The sequence below is a fragment of the Ischnura elegans genome, chromosome X (assembly GCF_921293095.1).
Source record: "Ischnura elegans chromosome X, ioIscEleg1.1, whole genome shotgun sequence".
NCBI lineage: Eukaryota > Metazoa > Arthropoda > Insecta > Odonata > Coenagrionidae > Ischnura > Ischnura elegans.
The window spans coordinates 69670287-69689293 of NC_060259.1; the positions used below are offsets into that span (position 1 = coordinate 69670287).

The 19007-nt window shown below is 35.9% G+C and overlaps 1 protein-coding gene and 1 long non-coding RNA gene across 2 annotated transcripts; one reads left to right on the forward strand and one right to left on the reverse strand.

Annotated features, from left to right (window-relative positions):
• Positions 1-8690: 8690 nt before the first annotated feature.
• On the reverse strand, positions 8691-11666 carry LOC124171621. Its single transcript, XR_006867886.1, has 3 exons — positions 11542-11666; positions 9880-10050; positions 8691-8800 (listed from the first exon to the last, which is right to left on the reverse strand). It is a non-coding gene; the product is annotated as an uncharacterized LOC124171621 (long non-coding RNA).
• A 589-nt stretch (positions 11667-12255) lies between these two features.
• LOC124171744 lies at positions 12256-18683 on the forward strand. Its single transcript, XM_046551021.1, has 2 exons — positions 12256-12304; positions 18170-18683. Exon 2 carries the CDS (start codon positions 18170-18172, stop codon positions 18485-18487), a length of 318 nt encoding a protein of 105 aa, XP_046406977.1. The 5' UTR covers positions 12256-12304; the 3' UTR covers positions 18488-18683.
• Positions 18684-19007: the final 324 nt, after the last annotated feature.

The window sequence follows — 19007 nt, forward strand, 5'->3', positions numbered from 1 at the left end:
CACCACAGCAGTAGCTACGGGTATCGTTTCTATCTTCAACATTACTATCCTTTCATTAAACTACAGGTAGCTTTTTAACACACATTTTAGTACTCTTTCTAAGCATTATCCCTACTCCAGCATTACCATTCAGCTATTCCATGTGTATCCTCTTGTTGACTCAAAAGAAGGGTAACTGGTGTACTATACAGAGTTTGAATCTGCAGCGGCATATTTTCCACCGTATCCTTAGGTGGAATTTCAAAAGTCATGCATGCTAATGATGAACTCCAGCTGTTTCTGATCAAACTCAGACAGGGGTTAACAAATATAAGCTTTATGAATTTGGTTTGGGGTTACATTGGAAACACTGAAGTTAGCGTTCAACTACTGGTTACTAATTGTATACTTTTGCCAGGGATGCCTAAACATTTTCCCACATAGGGATGTTATACGTATCAAGATTCACTCCTCCTGAATTAAAAAATAATCCTGACCACCGTAATTATTCTTGATACTACGGAGGTGAAGATAGGAATACTGTCATCGTTATTGTTGCCGCGGCAATTATTTTCTACTAACAAATCTGCCAACATCTTAAAAGGGCTGGTTGACTGTGATCCAAGGGATGGAATTATTGTTGTCCCCCTGTTGTTCACCAAATAAATATCTGACAATCAGGTAATTGAGGTGAATAGCATGTATGAGTTTACATTTCAGTGAAAAATACCAATAACCCAGATTTTCCTCATAAACGAAATGTGGTCAGTATGCAGCATTCTTTCTGTGTTCAGGTGTATCTCTCAGAGTAAATGGTATTAATACGATAGCGCCCATATTTTCCTAGCCTTATGATTGCATGATTTATTTTTATTTTTTTAGTGAATGACCTTGATTTATCCTTCTGTGTCTGTTTTTATATATTACAACCATGTTTGTAATTCTGATATTTTTGCATACAGCCCCTATTGCTAGTTCCTACAACTGAATTGAATCCATTTCTTTAGCTTTTTATATCTGAGTAAACCTAAGTTCCATCATTATTAAGAACCACATACTCATTAAATATGAGTTGACCACGTACAGGTTAAATTTTGCAGTCATTCTTTTTTTTATCAAAGGTCCTGTGTTTATTCCTATGATATGACCTCGATTGCATTTATAGCTCCTCCTTTTGCAGTATGCATTTGACATTGGGAAATACTAAACAGATAAACACTGTGGTGGTACAGGTTTCCACGTCTAAGAAGGCAATAAGGATCAACCCTTTTAACGGCCAAGGGACATACATGTCCCAAATATTCTAAATTCTTTCAAAATAAAATGTTAAGGTCAATGATTGTAGCAATAGGTTCTACTGAAGAATAGGCTATTTGCTCCTAGTTTTAAATTTTGTTTATGATATTCTTTACATATTGTTGTTTCCTCATTGTTAACAACTTTCACTTGAAATGCTGTTTATGAAGCGGGAATTTGATATTTTATAACAAATCAATGACAAGGTCAACAATAACAGAACTTTCAGTTTAGACTTTATGTGCATCTAGCCTATGGAGTTAGTACAAAATAATTTGCAGCTGTGCTTTAGTTTTGACAAAATTAGTGTTTATATGGCATGGGACACATATGTCCCTATGAACCATAAGGGAGCGAGAATTGGTATTATTTACCGTAAATTGATTGGTAATTGAATGGCTAACGATATTAGTACCACATAAACAGTAACTGTGGTTGAATGCAATAGCTACCCCACATTGAGATGGGTTTAAATTTTTGCTTTGTGGCTGTTCTGGAAATGGAAGGCTGGAGGTAATATGTTGCTTGCTGTGTCCCAATTTAGAGGTATTGTTTCCAGCAGTGGCGCAGCCAAGAATAAAGGGTAGGGGGGGCTTTAGGCACAACTAATACTTTGGGGTGCTGGGTATTGCATACCCACCAGGTAAAGCAGGAGTTGCGGGGGACCTCCTCCATAAAATTTTAAGATTAATGGTTCTAAATGGCAAGTTTTAAGACTTTCTGAGGGATATTTGTTTAATCATAACACTATTCTATAAGTAATACTGATCCAATGTAAGTAAAATGGATTAAACTCAAATTTTCTCTAAGCTATGAGGGGGGGGGGGGTTTATACTCCAAAACCCCCCCTCGCTGCGCCACTGGTCTCCAGTATTCCAGCTGACGCTTGCATGCAGTATTATAATCTGCTCTCGGTGTCATATTCCCTGGCAGAAGGGAAACTGCCTTTACTTTTGTATGCCGTGTGTTATCTCTTGGTGTAGATAGATTTACTAGACACTGACCCTGGGGAAAATTAAATATGCTAAACTGACTAGATGCCGCTGGTCCCAACTATCCTCCATGGTACAACCCTTACGCAAAACTCCAGTCCTACAAGTATTTCTTTATTATTTTTGAAACACAAAGTGTTCCTAATGATCTCGAAACTCCTTCGAGACATGATATTGTCAATTATTGACAACATTATGTCTCGAAGGGACTTGCATGTTAGGATCAGAGGACCTATAGTCCCTAAAACTTGGAACCACGTGATAACTCATCACAAAATTCATCACCAAACATGCTAATCTCTGCAATAGTATTTTGGAAAGAAGAAATGGAAGATGCCCCCATTTGTTTCCTTTTCAGTTCACTTTGTAGAACGATAAGATTGACCAGTTCATCAAAATTGCATGCTCTTCTAAACACATCCCTAGACGAATTTTCTTATTTGAGGGGGATATAGACCCTCGAGGTTGTGGCTGTGGTCTCCATCTAGAAGGTAGGCAATGAATGAAATGCTTCTTCCCCACTTTTGATGAGCTGTGTCGTAGTTTGGCAATGTACACAATAATATCAACACAAGGGATAATTTTCTGACATCTTTGGCACTCCATGCTAAGAACTAACCAGAAAAGCAGCAAAAATATGTAATACATCCATGCATAAATCAACAAGCCCACTGTTTGCTCTTGTCACGATTGCTAACTGAAAACAGGATGATGATTCCGCACATTTTTATACAAAGTAAATACAAATTAAATACAAAAAGAAGAATACAAAGTCTATAACAAATTATCTGTATTTAGGCACACCTTTACCGTAATTTAGATTTAATTTTTTTGACACCTGCCCGCACCCTAGGAAGGCAAAATCATTTGCTGATCATTTGGGGGTGCAGTTTTTTTTCTCTTTTCAGCACCTCTGCAAAACAGTATGGCATTAGCTGCTAAATTGTTAAAATACTCGTCTTAGTAAATTTCAGGGCATGAGAGGTAACTCTGATGATGATACAATTTCTCATCTTTTCATGTCTTTTTGACTCTTCCTTTTGTTAGCTGTCCGCTTGTTCGAATATTCCACACACCGTGGCCTCCTTTAATACAAGTATTAAAGGGTCAGTGGCACCGTCCTCATGACGATGCAGTAGTGTTGTACAGTGAAAATTTTAATTTCATGAATATGATGATGACTATCATTCACATAATATCACATAAGGGAGGTATAATATTGATATTTACCAAGGGAATTGGAAACTTGTAAAATTATACATATCCTCTTTTTTAATGTGAAATGGAAAGAATCACATAAACAAGATGTATATTGGGGGATTCGTCACCTGGGTTAATATGGTGGATTTAGGGGGGCATGTCCACGCCCAACCCCCATAGACGCTGAAAAAATAGACAAGATTTTTAACACTGCTATGACTTGGTTCGTTTTTTTTGTATTACAGAACCTCAATATTTTTAACCTTAGCCCCAGTCAAGAAGACAGAGATGGCCTTTTGCTAATCAGCTCTCGAAAAAAATTATCACCCAAGTGGGAAAAGGGCTCGAAAAATATTATTGCCACTATACATATATGTTATTAATTTGCATTTATCATATTAAAAATAATGATAATACTTTGTATAGTAATTTTTATATGTTGTTATTAATTTCAAATATGAGATAATCTTTGGCCTGTCACTCACACTCTTAGGCCCCAGAAAAAAATCTATGATCTACCCTTGCCTGAGATCCCCCCCACAGAGCAGAGTCGCCCTTAAGTTGCAACTTATGATATCATTGGGGCAAACATTCCACCAGCATGTGTATAATTTCCATCCTGCCGCGTTAATGGCAGTGAAAATCACATAATAGTCATGAGAAAGTAATCCACTAGACCGGGTATCGAACTAAGGTCCTCAGGCTTTCCTGACCATCGCGCCCACTACTACACTATCTACATTCATGAATTAGGTACCAAAGAATTGTACCAAGGCTCAAGGTACCAAGCGGGCGACATTTCCATGTGGATTTGGCCTTTTTGGGGAGTCCTTACCCCTGTCACCACTCCCCACTGCTACGCATATGATCCACGAACACTCATTTCTGAATGAGAAATGCATTTTTAAATAAGACTCTGATTACAACAGTTGTATCTGAACTAAGCTTGAAATGTCCTTTAGGTTCTACGACCTTGCCTTAAATGAGAATCAGAAGTATTAACTATAATATGTATCAATAGTACTTCAAATATTACCGAAATTAAAGCATCACATTGTTTTGGAAAGTAACTTGGTGGAAATTGATACTATGATTGAGTAAAAAAGAGAGGACTAATTTTATTTATAGTATTATTTCCATGTTTATTGAAATATACCTAATATTTTGCCTAGCTACACTTTGATAATTCTCATGAGAGAATACCTTGCCCATATGAACAGTAGCCATTAGCTAGGACCAATTGACTGGAATGTTTTATAGATCAAATCCGATCTTTGATGACAGCTTTCTTTTACAAACCCAGCGTCATTCCTCTCTTTTCTCTAAAGCACATACATTTGCTTTACCCTGCTATCATATACATGTCTTCTCTTTTCTTGTGCCTGAATCTTTTCCTGCAAATCTTTTATTCATTCAATTCAACGCATTTACTTTTATATCCTTTCTAACCAATCTGCTCCACCTATACACATTCAATGCACATTTCAGCAAAGCATCAATCACATACGTAAAAGCCTTAAAAGAGAGACTAAAGGAAAAATACTCTGCGATGCCTGGTGCGATTTAAAAAAATACATTTGACATCTGACAGGAAACATTCCATTGATAATAGCAGGAATGGACCGGATAATGAACACGAGCAAGTCAAACTCTACTCCGCGTCTTCATTGGATGGAAAACATTGGATACTCAGCTAGGGAAAAAAGAAATTATCCCAAATTAAGGTCTTTATGCGATTCAGGAAAATAAATTATCTTAATAAGTGATAACTGCTTCAGAAGGTAACTGTAATGTTTCTACTAAATGACTACTCGACAGTCCAATCCAATTCCCAGCGGCTAAAGGATATTTATATGACATTGTAATTTATATTAAGTAAAAACAGAACTAAAAAAAGATAACTTAAGACTCTTTTTTTTAATCCCTCAACCAAGGGTCCCAGATAACACGGCATTTGTATTACATCTGTATAACATCAATAATACACAAAAAATACGTGACCAAATACATATGTATAAGATGGAATACGATCGTATTACATCGGTATATTTCACGTAGAAGTGGTTCAAAAGTCCCTATGGATGTATGTATTCGTGCGTATTACAAATTGGAAATCTGAATACCCATACATGAATTATACATATGTATACAATGGAATACAATCGTATTACGTCTGTATATTTCACGTAAAAGTGGCTGAAAAGTCCCTCAGGATGTATGTATACATGCGTATTACAAATTGGAAATCTGAATATCCTTACATGTAATATACATGTGTATCTGCAGGCCCTCGTACACGAATTATACATATTGATTTTCTGACCCACATCCGCTTAATATCAATACGGATCAAACAGATGAATAAACATAAGGAAACCAGAACATACAGATAATAAAACATTTATTCAAAGAGAAAAATAAAATAATACACACAAATAACAAGTGTGGCCATGAATATTGCTAACAAGCATTAAGGGCCAGCAAACAGTAGGTGAAACTTAGTTTAAAAAAATGGCACAAAGATAAATCAAGTACAAACAATGGTTTGAGTTGGAAAATAGAAAAAAATGTTAGCACGGAACAAGCGTTGTAACCCATTGCACAAGAAGAAACCTGAATTCAGGAAACCAACTCTGCACCATTAGCCACTTCCTGAAAGGAGAAAAGAAGAAGTCAAGTTTAAAATTCATGCAAAAATATATCTTTTTGTAAGATCTGAATATAGGAGCTACAGGCCTTTCAATTTTATTTTTTTCAATTCATATAGGCAGTCAGTATTCTGTGAAGTCTGTAATTTTAGTACTAATTCTGTATTCTGAATGCAAATGAAAGTTTGGCTTCTCTGCTAGATTCCAGACATAAGTTTTAAATTTTTTCATTTACCAATTATGTCGAGGTACCAGCTAGCACAGATTTGACCTTGTCCTTTGAGAAATCATATATTTTGGGGATATGCTTTCATTTTACAAAATTAATAGCCTTTCTCTTAAGAAGAATGAGAAATATGAGAAAAGATCATATGACTACTTTTAAATATAAATTAACTAGGAAAACGTGAATCCATTGGTATGCTTATTTAGTACATGATACTAATATATTAGTACCATGATTTAGTAGCGGATGACTCACACAGAAAAAATATAAACTTGTGATATCAAATTTTCAAACAAATAAATTTCATACATAACCGATAATTTCAGGCTTAACTTTAAGAAACCTCTCCATTATGGTAAAAAAAAATTTCCCTCAAAGCTTACCTCGGTATTAACAATTCCACCTGGTCTTCTGGCTTTGCTTCGTCGTCTTTTCCGTAATCCATTCTCCTCTTGTCCAGGCCAAGCTATTTACATCGTCGCCTGCTGGGTAAGCGCGAAAGAGCATGAAAAGAAAATTACAATTACCTAATTAATTTGGCCCGTACGCACCTTTTTCTTACATATAATGACAAACTTTCGCATGAAAATTACGTATTTATCTTGTGTTAATAATAATGACGACATGCACCTTGATTGACTGCATTTCAAGATGAAAGAAATATTACATTTTGCTTTAAGGGAACCGATATTACACGACCAATACTTCTTGTTCGTTAAATAATTAGAAGTAGAGGGCAAAACCGCTCGGAACCTCGAGGAATCTAATAGTGACAAGGCTACGCTGATAAGTCTAAGGTCAAAGATGTTATGACTAAAGCATAGGATAACTAGGAATGCAAGAACTACAATACAGTAGGTTGTGGTAATAAACAGCGATAAAACAACTTACACGTGAACGAAAACATTCCTTTAAACAATTTTTTCTGCTCTTAATTAAGAGAAGAAAAAATGTAACTTCAGCCGCGAAGCACGGAATTACTATAAGACGCATAATCTATTAATTTATACGTACAAGATTGACATTACTATGTTTTACCCGTTTTACCATATAACTTCAATGGAGACCAGTCTCCTCGATACATAACTCAACAAAAAAGGAAAACAATAGCCAAACAGTGGTCAACACATTGCGCCAATAGTTGTATCCAAATATACTCAAATAACATAATTAATGTAGTCTATGTATGCGTACAATATAATAAAAGATAAATCATACCTTACCTTAATTATCCAGTGACAGGAAACTGTTGGAGCTGGCTTGCACGAATCGCAATAACGTGCGGGATTGAAGCACATTTCCAGCAAAACATAGCTTCGGTTTGAGCACACCATCCACACGCACCGGTTATCGAGGATTAAAACACTATGTCAATTCTTCCAATACGTATAATAATACAAACAAATATAAAATTAACTATACATCAGTAGCCGGAGTTCCTTCTACAGCACGTTCTTGACGTTCTCGTAGTCTCGAACGAAATGCCGAGCTAACTGTTAACGAGATTATCACTCCCACTCACTTCCCTAGCTTATTGCGACAGAATTGAGAATTTAATTTTTTTGTTTAAACAGTTAATTTAAAATATTGTTTAAAAAATTAAACTTCGCTTTTACTTTTGCGCTGTGCAAGAACTATTTTTTGTATTTTTCATGTATTGTGAACCATTTTCCATGTGTATATTTCGCGGATGGAAACTGAATTTTACATATGTAATACGTCTGTATTTCGCGTGCATTTACAAATTAACATAAATATGGTCGCCATACTACCCTTGCTCACATCGATCAGTATATGATTTATTTTTAAGCTTCCTGGGTATAAATTCGAATGGATGAATGATCATTGAAATGAGGAAATCTGGCGTTTGCAGTGAACATATTATTTCTGCAAAAATGTTTCTGAACATTTCACTAGACGCCACGAAAATCCACCTCTCAAAAATAACAGAAAATATACATAATGTATATTTTGTGTATTTTTGACCACATTTACATATTTATTTCCTCTGTATTCATACATATGTAAAAGTAACAAGTGTTACACGATATTTACATTTGTATTTTTGACCACATTTACATAAGTATTCAAATTTCAAAAATACAAATGTATTTATCGTGTAAACACGTACCACTTTTACATATGTATGAATACAAAGGAAATACATCCAATAATACATATGTATTACACATGTTATACATAACAAAAATACATATGTATGTGACCCATGAAAATACAATATAAATACATTATGTATATCCAAATGTGTGCTGTTGGGGGTGTTTCATTCACATATTACCAAATTTTAATGTCAGGGTCAGGATCTAGGAAGAATGCATGAAACGCCAATAAAGGAATCAAATCATTGATTATTTATTATTCATAGCTGTCGGGTAGACCCAATTTACATTTTTATACTCTTCATTTTTACTTCTGCCTTTTCTCCCCTTTTCCTGCATCTGCAAAAAAGTAATATTATCAAAAATAAGTGAAATTTAAATTTTAAAAACCAACAAAATTTTCAAGTTCCTTACATTTTGCAAAATAATGAGTTTTATATATTTAAAACTATTAACCAAAACTTTCACTGATGACAGCAATTAATTCTGAATGCAGCTTTCAATTTCGGGGGCACCCTCTGTAATGACTGACTTGTTTCCATTGAGCAGTCAGAAACTTACAATTATACATGATTATTTGTGTTTGAGAATTTTTATTTGTCTTCTCATAAGGGGATATTATGAGTATTTACTAAGAATTTCAGACAAATATGTTGAAATATGTAAGTACCTAATCTAGGTTCAAAGTCATCAAAGAGTATGAAAGGGACAAAACGACAATGAATAGCAGGCTACCTTAAGCTGAAAAATCCAGCTCATATCAGTTCCATTTAATGCAATTCTAGGAAAACTGACTGAATGTTGAGAGACTAGTGAGGATCAAAATGATATCTGCCAAGGATTTTGCAGTAGTCCCTTTAGAAGTTTGTTCAAAGACAAGTTGTATTGTATTGTTGTTCAATATTTGTTTGTTCAAGTTCTATAGTGCTGGAGAAGATTATATAAATATTATCATCATCAAATTAAAGCCGTGGGAAAAATTCATGCAGCACCAGATATCCTTAGCATTTTCATGATATGCAACACGAATCAAAGTTTTTCAGGACAGAAACATACTAAAGAAAACAACTTGAATTTAGACATATTTGTTGAAGTGAAGACAGAATTTATAGGTCAGTGGGTTCTAGTGCAATACAATGGCGATTTATTTCGAGGCAAAATCAAAGTAATTGTCTCAGACAAGCAATGTAAGTCAAAGTCATGGTACCCAGAGGCTAAGCCAGAGGGGGAAGGGTTTGGGTGATAAATCCTCCCCCCCCCCCCCACAAGAGCTCAGATAAATGTTTAAGTTTCTTCTAATTTAGTTGATTGGATCAATATTTAATCTAACAATTTATAGCTGTTTCAATGATATACAAAAAATATAAGGAGCAGAAATAATATTTTAAAGTTGTAAAAATTAGTACAATTGTCCATACTTAACGGGCCTGAGATATATTCCGTATGGGCCGTATATCAATTCGTCGAACTTGGCCATCCTGTGATAAGAGGGTGATCACGACTACGCGGCACCTTTCGGCAACCTGGGTGTTCGTTTCGGATGGTCCCTCAGACGCCTCCATCTCCATCCTTTTCCGTTTTCCTCCCATCTGTTCAAAGAAAAAATTCAATGTAGTATGAGATAACCCACAGTATGAAATGCAACGTGTGGGTTAAGCGAAATCTACTGGAAGCTACATTTTTAGTGCAAAAATGATATAAAATGTATTTTTAAGCATGTCCTCTTTCAAAATATTTACCAGATTTCGCCTGGGGGAGAGGGGTCGCCATTCCATCCCACCCGAGGGATGTTCCTGGTTAAGCCAATAGGTAGGTAAGATATTTTTCCCTGTCAATGTTGTGTTTGAAAAAGTGAATCCCAAGGCATGCTTATTATTATCTTGCCATTCTAAGGTAGTTAAGTCACATGACCAGAGGGTTCGGGTGCTTCATCCCCCCTGAAATCTTTCGCCTCGCAATGACTATCCATGATACATCTGCTGATGAGACTTTCAGTCCAGGGGCATGTATCCCATGATAGTCCATCTTTCGATTACGGTCACATTTCATGATTTCTGCCGATTGCAAACGGTGAATTTAGCTTACAGCAGTGTGAGTAAGAAATATCTAGCTGAACTATTGAAACTTATGGTTTTCCGATGCGTGAGAGTTGGAATCCGAATGCACATGCAACCAACATTCTCCTCAAGCACTCCCTGGAGTAAATTTCAGATCACGTGATTAATGTTGTCGAATTTAATTGAGCTTACTTTTAATAAGCGCAAAATTCGCATGCTCCTAGATAAACCCATAATGTAGATTACAGCACAGTATCCTACTAAGTGCGATGGCAAATGCAGGCTTCCTTTAGCATAACCTAAAAGCCAGACATTGCATGCTACTTTAGTCCCCTATTTTCAAGAGCAGATATTACCACGTTTTTATTCAGCCCCTTCTTTACAGGGGGCAGCAAGGAATTAAGGCTGAGGGGGGGGTTAGGTACAACTAATAACGTAGTGTGTGGGGGTATGGAATACCCACCAACATAATAAGCGGTAGGTGCGAGATCAATAAATTGCGGAATTTTAAGATAAATGGTTCAAAATGGTGAATTTGACGGCTTTCGGAGGGATATTTTATAAATTTTTACACTCGTCTATAAGTAATATTATTCGAATTAAGTAAAATAGATTATCCTTTAATAATAAAGCTTTAAGCATAGGTATTCAATTATAAATTACAAGAAAACAGTTTGGTGTTTTGAAAATTCTGAATAAACGCCGATTTCACGACTGCGGCGTGGAGACACTAGCCACGCCAACGAGAAATCTTTTACGATTAGGCTTAACAATATACACCTTTAACTAATGTCTTCAAATAGTACACATCTTCAGCACTGTGTATCAAAAATGAATTCCCAATTTTAACTATAAGTTAACAAAACGGCAACTTTGACGCTTTTGCTTCGCAAGACAAACGTCCCCGTCCACAACGTTTTCTTAAAATAAATGTGGGAAATTTAGCGTGCCTATGAGCTTTTAGTAGGTAGGCATATACCTTACAAATAATCTTAAAAGTTGAAATTTATTTAATTTACTCACCTTCTTTGCCTTTTCGTAGATTCAGGAGATATATTTGTTTGGCCTGGTGGTTAAGTCGACGACCAAAGACGGCACTGATACTTTCTTGGCACTGGTTCGCCGATGTATGGATATTCTTCTTTCCTCACGTGGTCTCAGGAATGTGTAAATACTGATATTCTTCCCGTGAATGGAAGATATTTCCTATTTGTTGAATATAATTCAATATCTTTTCAGCCAGTTATTCTAATGTCAAACATTTTTTACATCAAGAGTTTATTATTTGGCACTATTTTGTCAGCGCGGAACAAGTTCGCGCTAAAATATCTGGTAGGGTTAACATATTTTGGCGCGAACTTTTCCCGCCTTGTTCGTTAAATATTCTTTACACATTTTTTCTGCCAGGTTTTCGGAAGTAAAATATTTTTCTGCATCGAAATTATATTTTTGGAACTTTTTTCACACGGTACAAGTTCACGCCAAAAGATGTTACCCTACAATATATTTTGGCGCAAACTTGTCCCGCGAAGACAAAATAGTACTAAATAATGTACCCTTGACGCAGAAAAATATTCTACCCCGGAAAAACTCCCTAAAAATATGTATGAATTTAATTTATAGGAAAGGAAATATATTTCATTACTTCAAAAACACTCACGCAAAGAATAACATTATTTATGCATCTCGTCACCGCATGACGCAATAACCACATTCATACATCGACTGACAAGAGCCAACACCTACCTGTCCTTCGGTACGAAATCAGCTGATTTTCAGACATAAGGTGGGTAAATTAAAGAAATAACGACTAACAATGATAATTTAAATGTATATGTTAACCTACTGCAAACCAATACTCACGCTAAATTAGCCGCAGTTATTCGAGCATAACTTTGTGGACGGGCACGTTGTCTTGCGCAGCAATAACGGCTACGTCGCCATTTGGTAAACGTATAGTTGCAATAGAGGAGGGTGGCATTGCCTTCAACCTGAAGTCAAGCTAACATCGACTTTGGAAGGCCATGCTTTTTATATTCGTTTACATCTATGTACACCGTCATTGGCGCCGACTCCATGGGGCCTGAGTGGGCCCGAGCACCCTCAAAAATTCGTTATGGGTGTGAGAAAAAAATTGCCAGGCTTTTCGATTTTCCCCGGAGTGTCCAGATATCAAGATTAAATTTATCAGGGTTCTAATGTCGATCATATGACTCTTCTAAAATGCTTAAAAAAACTTAAAACTCAATACTTAAAAAATTTCCCGGAGCAAGATCCCTAGTTTGGGCCCCCCCAATATTTTTTCTAGGTCGGCACCCCTGTTTTTTTCTACAATTTTTTTGTTATTCTACAATTATAGTTGCGGTAGATTTCTTAACGTTGATTTCTGTAGGAAAGGCTGGGACTGATGATTACCCACTCAAAAGTGTTCTCTTGAGGACCAGAGGTGTCACAAAGGGTTGACATTTGCGCTAGGAGCCAAAAGGTCACGGGATTTAATCCTGGTGATGCCTTTGTAAACCATCATACAACGTCGCAGGATAAAACGACTCAGGCATGGGCCTACCCAGCGAGGGGCAGAGGGGGGTAGCTTCCCCCTCAAGAAGCAAAAATGAAAAAGTCTTTAAGCAAAATCAGTACCTACTGAAATGAAACTAAAGCATTCAACAAATTTTCTTTTAACCCACAAAAAATAATATGTATTATTTTAAGATACGTAACATAAATAGAACTATTTTTTAAGGAAAAAATCTCATTAACTAATAAAGCGCTGTTAAAATTTTCTTAAAATGTTAGTTTCATTCACCTTTTCCATGCTAAAATGTCACCACTGGGCTTGCCCCCCCCCGTTATGATCCCGAGTACGCCCTTTACTGAGGCAAAGGAGTTGACCGTCCCACTGTGTGTGCGACCGCTGCAACTCCTAGTTCCTACTCCGGTAATACGATCCAGGTTGTCCCAACATAATCGGTAGAGAATTTACGATACATCGCATATCATTTTTTTCCTTCACTCTATGTGGAGATTTTTTCAATGTAAGCGATTTATTTCATTCAATGCACTCGTAAAACATAATATCATTCAAATCATGACATATATTTGGAGTTAAGCTTCAGCAGGAATCTGATGAATTGTAACATTAAGCCTTGACGATCATGAGTTTACGTCATAAATTTAACAATGTATCATTGTAATTAAATATTTTTTGATTCTTTTGGCTCTAAACCCCAGAGCTAGAGTGAAAGTACTTGTGAATGTGTACCAGCAAATGCGGAAAAACTTGCTTACATGTTCAACCCTATTATATTACATTTACGTTTTAAATAAAACCATGCAAGGGGGTGTCTAGTAACCATTACCGATTTTCGTTAGTCTTATTATGCGAAATAAGCATGCTAATGGTGAATTGTACTAAGCTCAGAACGAAAGTTATGAACCTTTGAACATAGGTACATCAAGCCACGGAGGAAAAACAGAAATATAACGTAAATACTAATAACTGTGGAACAAAGAACATAGAGCAGTATATTTGTTGTTTATTTTAAAGAAGTTACTTAATTTAAACTATTTTTGCACAGCTTAAAGGCTTTGAAAAACATAATAAGCAAGTAGGACTTATTTAACCAATCAAAATTTGCAACTATTTAATTGATACCTGAAAGAGGCGTCCTTTTATTTTCCTTAAATTTCTGCAGTAGCTTGATCTAAAAAAGAATACTTTTCCTTCCGCGTCAAAGAGCAAAAAATTTTACCTTTTCATTTTTTTAATTGAGTGATCATCGCTAACTACTGCATAAGTTTGAGAAAAATAAAAGGCCGCCTCTTTCAGACATCATTTTCCACCAAATCTTTTCATGCACTCCTTCTCGCACACCAAAGGGAATTTACATCAAGGGGGATAAACGATGTTCATCATACACTGTATCACAGGCGGATGTAGGGAGGGGGGTGGGGGAGAGACGGTTAGGTTAGGTTAGACCCACCTAGACGCTTGAAAAATAGGCAAACTTTTTTATACGGTTATCATCACATTCGTTTTGCTTCGTTTATTTAAGAGCTCCACGCATAAAATGTCATATTAATAACTGTAAATTGAAAAAAAAATATTACTTCACACCATGATTGTTGTATGTTGTTTATAATCTCATTTATGAGATGATTGTTTATCGGTCAAACCCTTGAGCCCCCCCATAAAATATTCAGGATCCCCCCTGCTCATTATGCACAATGGATAAGAAGTGCTTACTGCAGCTATTTTTACATCCTGTTACTGAATACAAGTTAAATAAGGTGCTCTTATGTAGCAACAAATTCATGTTAATGCCCATGTGTGTTAAAACTTGAATAGAACATTTTTAGGGCAATACTGACACACCTCTTTCAAGAATGGTCTCCAAAAACATAAGAATAGCCTATAAATGTGATAATATTACCATGCTCCTGGAAAGGTACAACAGTGAGTTTAGTGTTCTGCCTCTATAAATGAAATAAACACTCACAATGAAGCCATTGAAGGGAGTCTTGAACACTGATGTGTCCTCATTTATCTATTATTCCCAGAGAATTATAGACTCTATTACTCTCACTTCCTCTTTACTTGTGTGGTTTACTGAGTGAATGATTATGGTCTTGTGTCTGTTCGTAACACAGACAAAGCAGCTGTTTGTGCAGTGAAGTTCGACCCAATCATTGTTTTTTGTCTGAAACAAGGTCATTAATCATATGGGAAATCTAAAAGTTTCATATCAAGAATTCTTTTCTTACATGCTTTAGAAAGGATTCACTGTGTTGATACACTCAACATAGAAGTAATACATACCTAGAATTAAAAAGTTTCAACTGCAAAGTTATTTGCATTCATATGATTTTTCATTTGTTGCTCGGAGAAGTACTTCTTCCTTATATCTATATGACTTCTCAAGTAAGTGCAATATTTTGACCAATCTTATTCCATCACACTGCTCTTTTCTATGTTCAATTTACCCAAACCACCTATGACATTCCTTGAATTCACCATTTGACACAGCTGAAACATATGAAATCTATTTTTAGAATGAGCATCCATTCCATCAGAAGTATATTTTTTATATTTCCGTTTGAAATTTATTGTGGGCATGTCGTTTTCTTCTATATTCTAAATTGCAGGGGAAGCACATGCTGTGTCATTAGGCAGCTTCTCTGAATGAATACCTTAGCTCTTGATCCCTTTGTCACATAATCCCAAATAGTTAAATATTGAAAGCTGTATTTTTTGCCCCTGATTACGAACCTCACAAGAAAGAACCACCCTCCTATTTTCAGTTAAGTCATAATTTAGCACTTATTCCACCCCTTTTCGAGCTTTTAATTTCTCTTCTTTCTGACTTGATCTATCACACATCTGAATTTCATGAATAATGTGGTATAAGACCTTTCATGGAGTAATCCTGAACTTTAACAATTTCAGCTTTCACTGACGTTGTCTTTTTCATGAATCACTTGTCACCCAATACCATGAATGCCATTTATAGGCTCTAAATTTCTGGAATTAGGCCACATTCTTGGAATCAGCCATCTACTAAGGCAGTTTCACAAAGACTAACTATAATATTGGCTTCGAGGTTACCACACCAAGTAGTGAACAGTTCCATCTGCTTCTGGAATTGGAGCCTAATAGTTGTATTTCAGACAACCTTTCTCCTCCTGTCCAGGAAGCATCTACAGTTCATAGATAAATTTGCTGCAACATCAATTGATTTATACTTTGGCAGGTGACTCGCTGGTTCGTGCCATTTTTTTGGCCATTTATCATCTATTCCATGCCAATGTAAGTTAATAGCTATATTCTACATTGAGGTTATTTTAACATTCTGTGTCTTTCAAATCTTCCTTTATTAACCTACTGAAGTATTCACTTTCCTGGCTCTAAACCTCCATCTCCTGAAAACATTTGGTATAATGGATGGGAGCAGTCCAGGCATTACAGCCAATGCTTCAGGGCAGTTCAAATAATGCAACTCAGATTCAATGCAAATGCAAATTCATAATAGAGTAAATAAAACTTAAATGAATGATTATATTCTATAATTAGGTGTTATACATAGGTTAATCTGTAGCATATAGGTTTGAAATTTGAGCAATCATACCATAGAAAATATCATCCTTTCTTAGTGGCTTTGGTTTCTCTAGATTGCAAGTTTGTGAATTACTTTTATCACTTCATACCACTCATAATGATTTCCAACATATCTCGCTGATTGGGACTTAAACAAGAGCAATTATTTTCTTCATCCATATCATAGGGAGAAATATTAATATGCTCATCAGAAAGTTAATTTCCACAGCAGACTTCAGTCAACACCAATATTTCTGGATGCTTTTTGGGTCTACATGATTTTAGAACAAAAGTTTTGATTGAACTAGGACAAGATATCATAATTTCTTGCTTGGAGTAACTTGTTGGTACGAGTATCAAAATTTAAACTTTATCACAGATTTTGGTAGTTGCCACTACTGGCTATAATAAAAGCTGCTGAGATGTCCTTCTACGGTGACGTTCATGTTTCACATTTATCAGTTTTAGTAATACTCGATTCATCTTGAGCATCATACGATATACTAATGCCATTGATGACTTCCGGGAAAAGATGATTTCAGGCAGCTTCCTTTTGCCCCACAAAACCCTTCAATCAGGTCACATACTTGTTAAGATTCTCATGAAGGAAATTGATCCCATTGGATTACTACCTATACTAGTCATACATTATCTGCCTAGACTTCTAGACGGTTATATCTACCAATAAAAGTATCATAATTTTTCTCAAGTGCAACTAAAATATCTCCATTGATCTTGTAGTCAAATCAATTGAGATAATCAATAACCTATATGGCCATATTTTTTATATTTTTGGGAGATTTAAGCACACATCTCTCATAGGTTTGCATTTCGTCTTCTATTATTTTGAAACTATGTGTATCTGAACTCAATATCATCTACATTAAATAGCCCATCAAACATTTTATTTACATTGAACAATTTGTGATTTTGCAAAGTGTTTTACAATCAGGCTGTGGATTTTGACTATCAATCGCACTCCTCCTAATTCTCAGTAAAGAGCCAGGAGCGTTATCATGCTTCATACGCAATGTCACTGTAAGATGCTGATAATTAACTAATCATACAATTGTCAAAGTTCATTTTATTTTAAAATTAACTATTTTCTTTAAATTATAAAAATTAACTCATATTGCCAGAAATTCATGAAATAATATAATAGAATATTACACATATGATAAAGATTTCCTAAAGTTTTTGAACATTTATAATTACTTGTTTTTGAAACCTAATCCTTTTTTCCTAACCTACTGCAAAATCAGCAAAAATGCTTTGGCACTTATGGCATAGTGCCTAGAAAATCAGTTGGCACTCAAAGGGTTAAGGAAACAAATTGACCCTGGTGCAATTTCAGTGTTAACATAATTTCACGGCATTCTCATGTACTGCCCTGATAATTAAGCAGCTCTTGGTGGGTTAACATGAAGGTCAATTTTTGGATCCTGTCATATAGGGCAAAAAATATTTTATTACTTGAAGATACATTTGTTGAAATATACCACGAGTGATCAAGATTTCTATAGGATAAGCTGGCTAAGATTTCTCATTGCCTTTCAGATGGCTGAAAGAAATCAACCCCCACGCAGGTCGCAGAGAACACAACCACCATCGAGGGTTGAGTCAGAAAATAGTCGTAGGCTCAGAGAAGAAAGAGCAGATGCTGCCGCTGCAGCAATCCAGTTGGCGCTTCAGCGTCAACAGCAGCAAAATGTCGCCATTGCACCAGCAACAGGCCCGCACGGTGATGCCGCTGCCACTCCTGGAGGAGGAGATGTCCCTGGGGGCAACAGGGCCCAAATTCCACAACAAGGGGCCAACCAAGGCATACTCCAACGTCATCACACAGTCAGCCGAAGAGGCGATGTCCCTCCTTGAATTCTTAAAATTTTATAATCTAGCTGTTGTAGTGCATTTTCATGAGTGATACAACCTGACATTCATTAGTTTTGTGATGTTCTACATACATTTAATGATCTTACTCACTATTAATTGTTACTTTACAAATACCCAGCTTAAGACAATGTTGGTTTGATTAAAGTACACGAATAAAATAAAAGTACAATATTTTTGATCAAAAAACTCCAAATCTTTCATCAATCTCCAGACATGGTCTTTCATTAATATTTTAAGATTTCATCCACCCAAGAACCACTTACTTTCTGAATGGAGTAGCATGGAACACAGAAATAACCAATGACCTGTGTTACATAGATATGGATACACCCATGCACGGAGAAAGATACCCTACCTTTAAATCTCCCACCATTCCCCCCACCCTAACCTCCCCCGACACCCTCATGACAACACCAGTCTTCTGCTGTACCAACTGACACATTCACTGCACAACACTAGTTTATCAGCTTGAACTTGTTGAACATTAGAAAAATTTATTTTG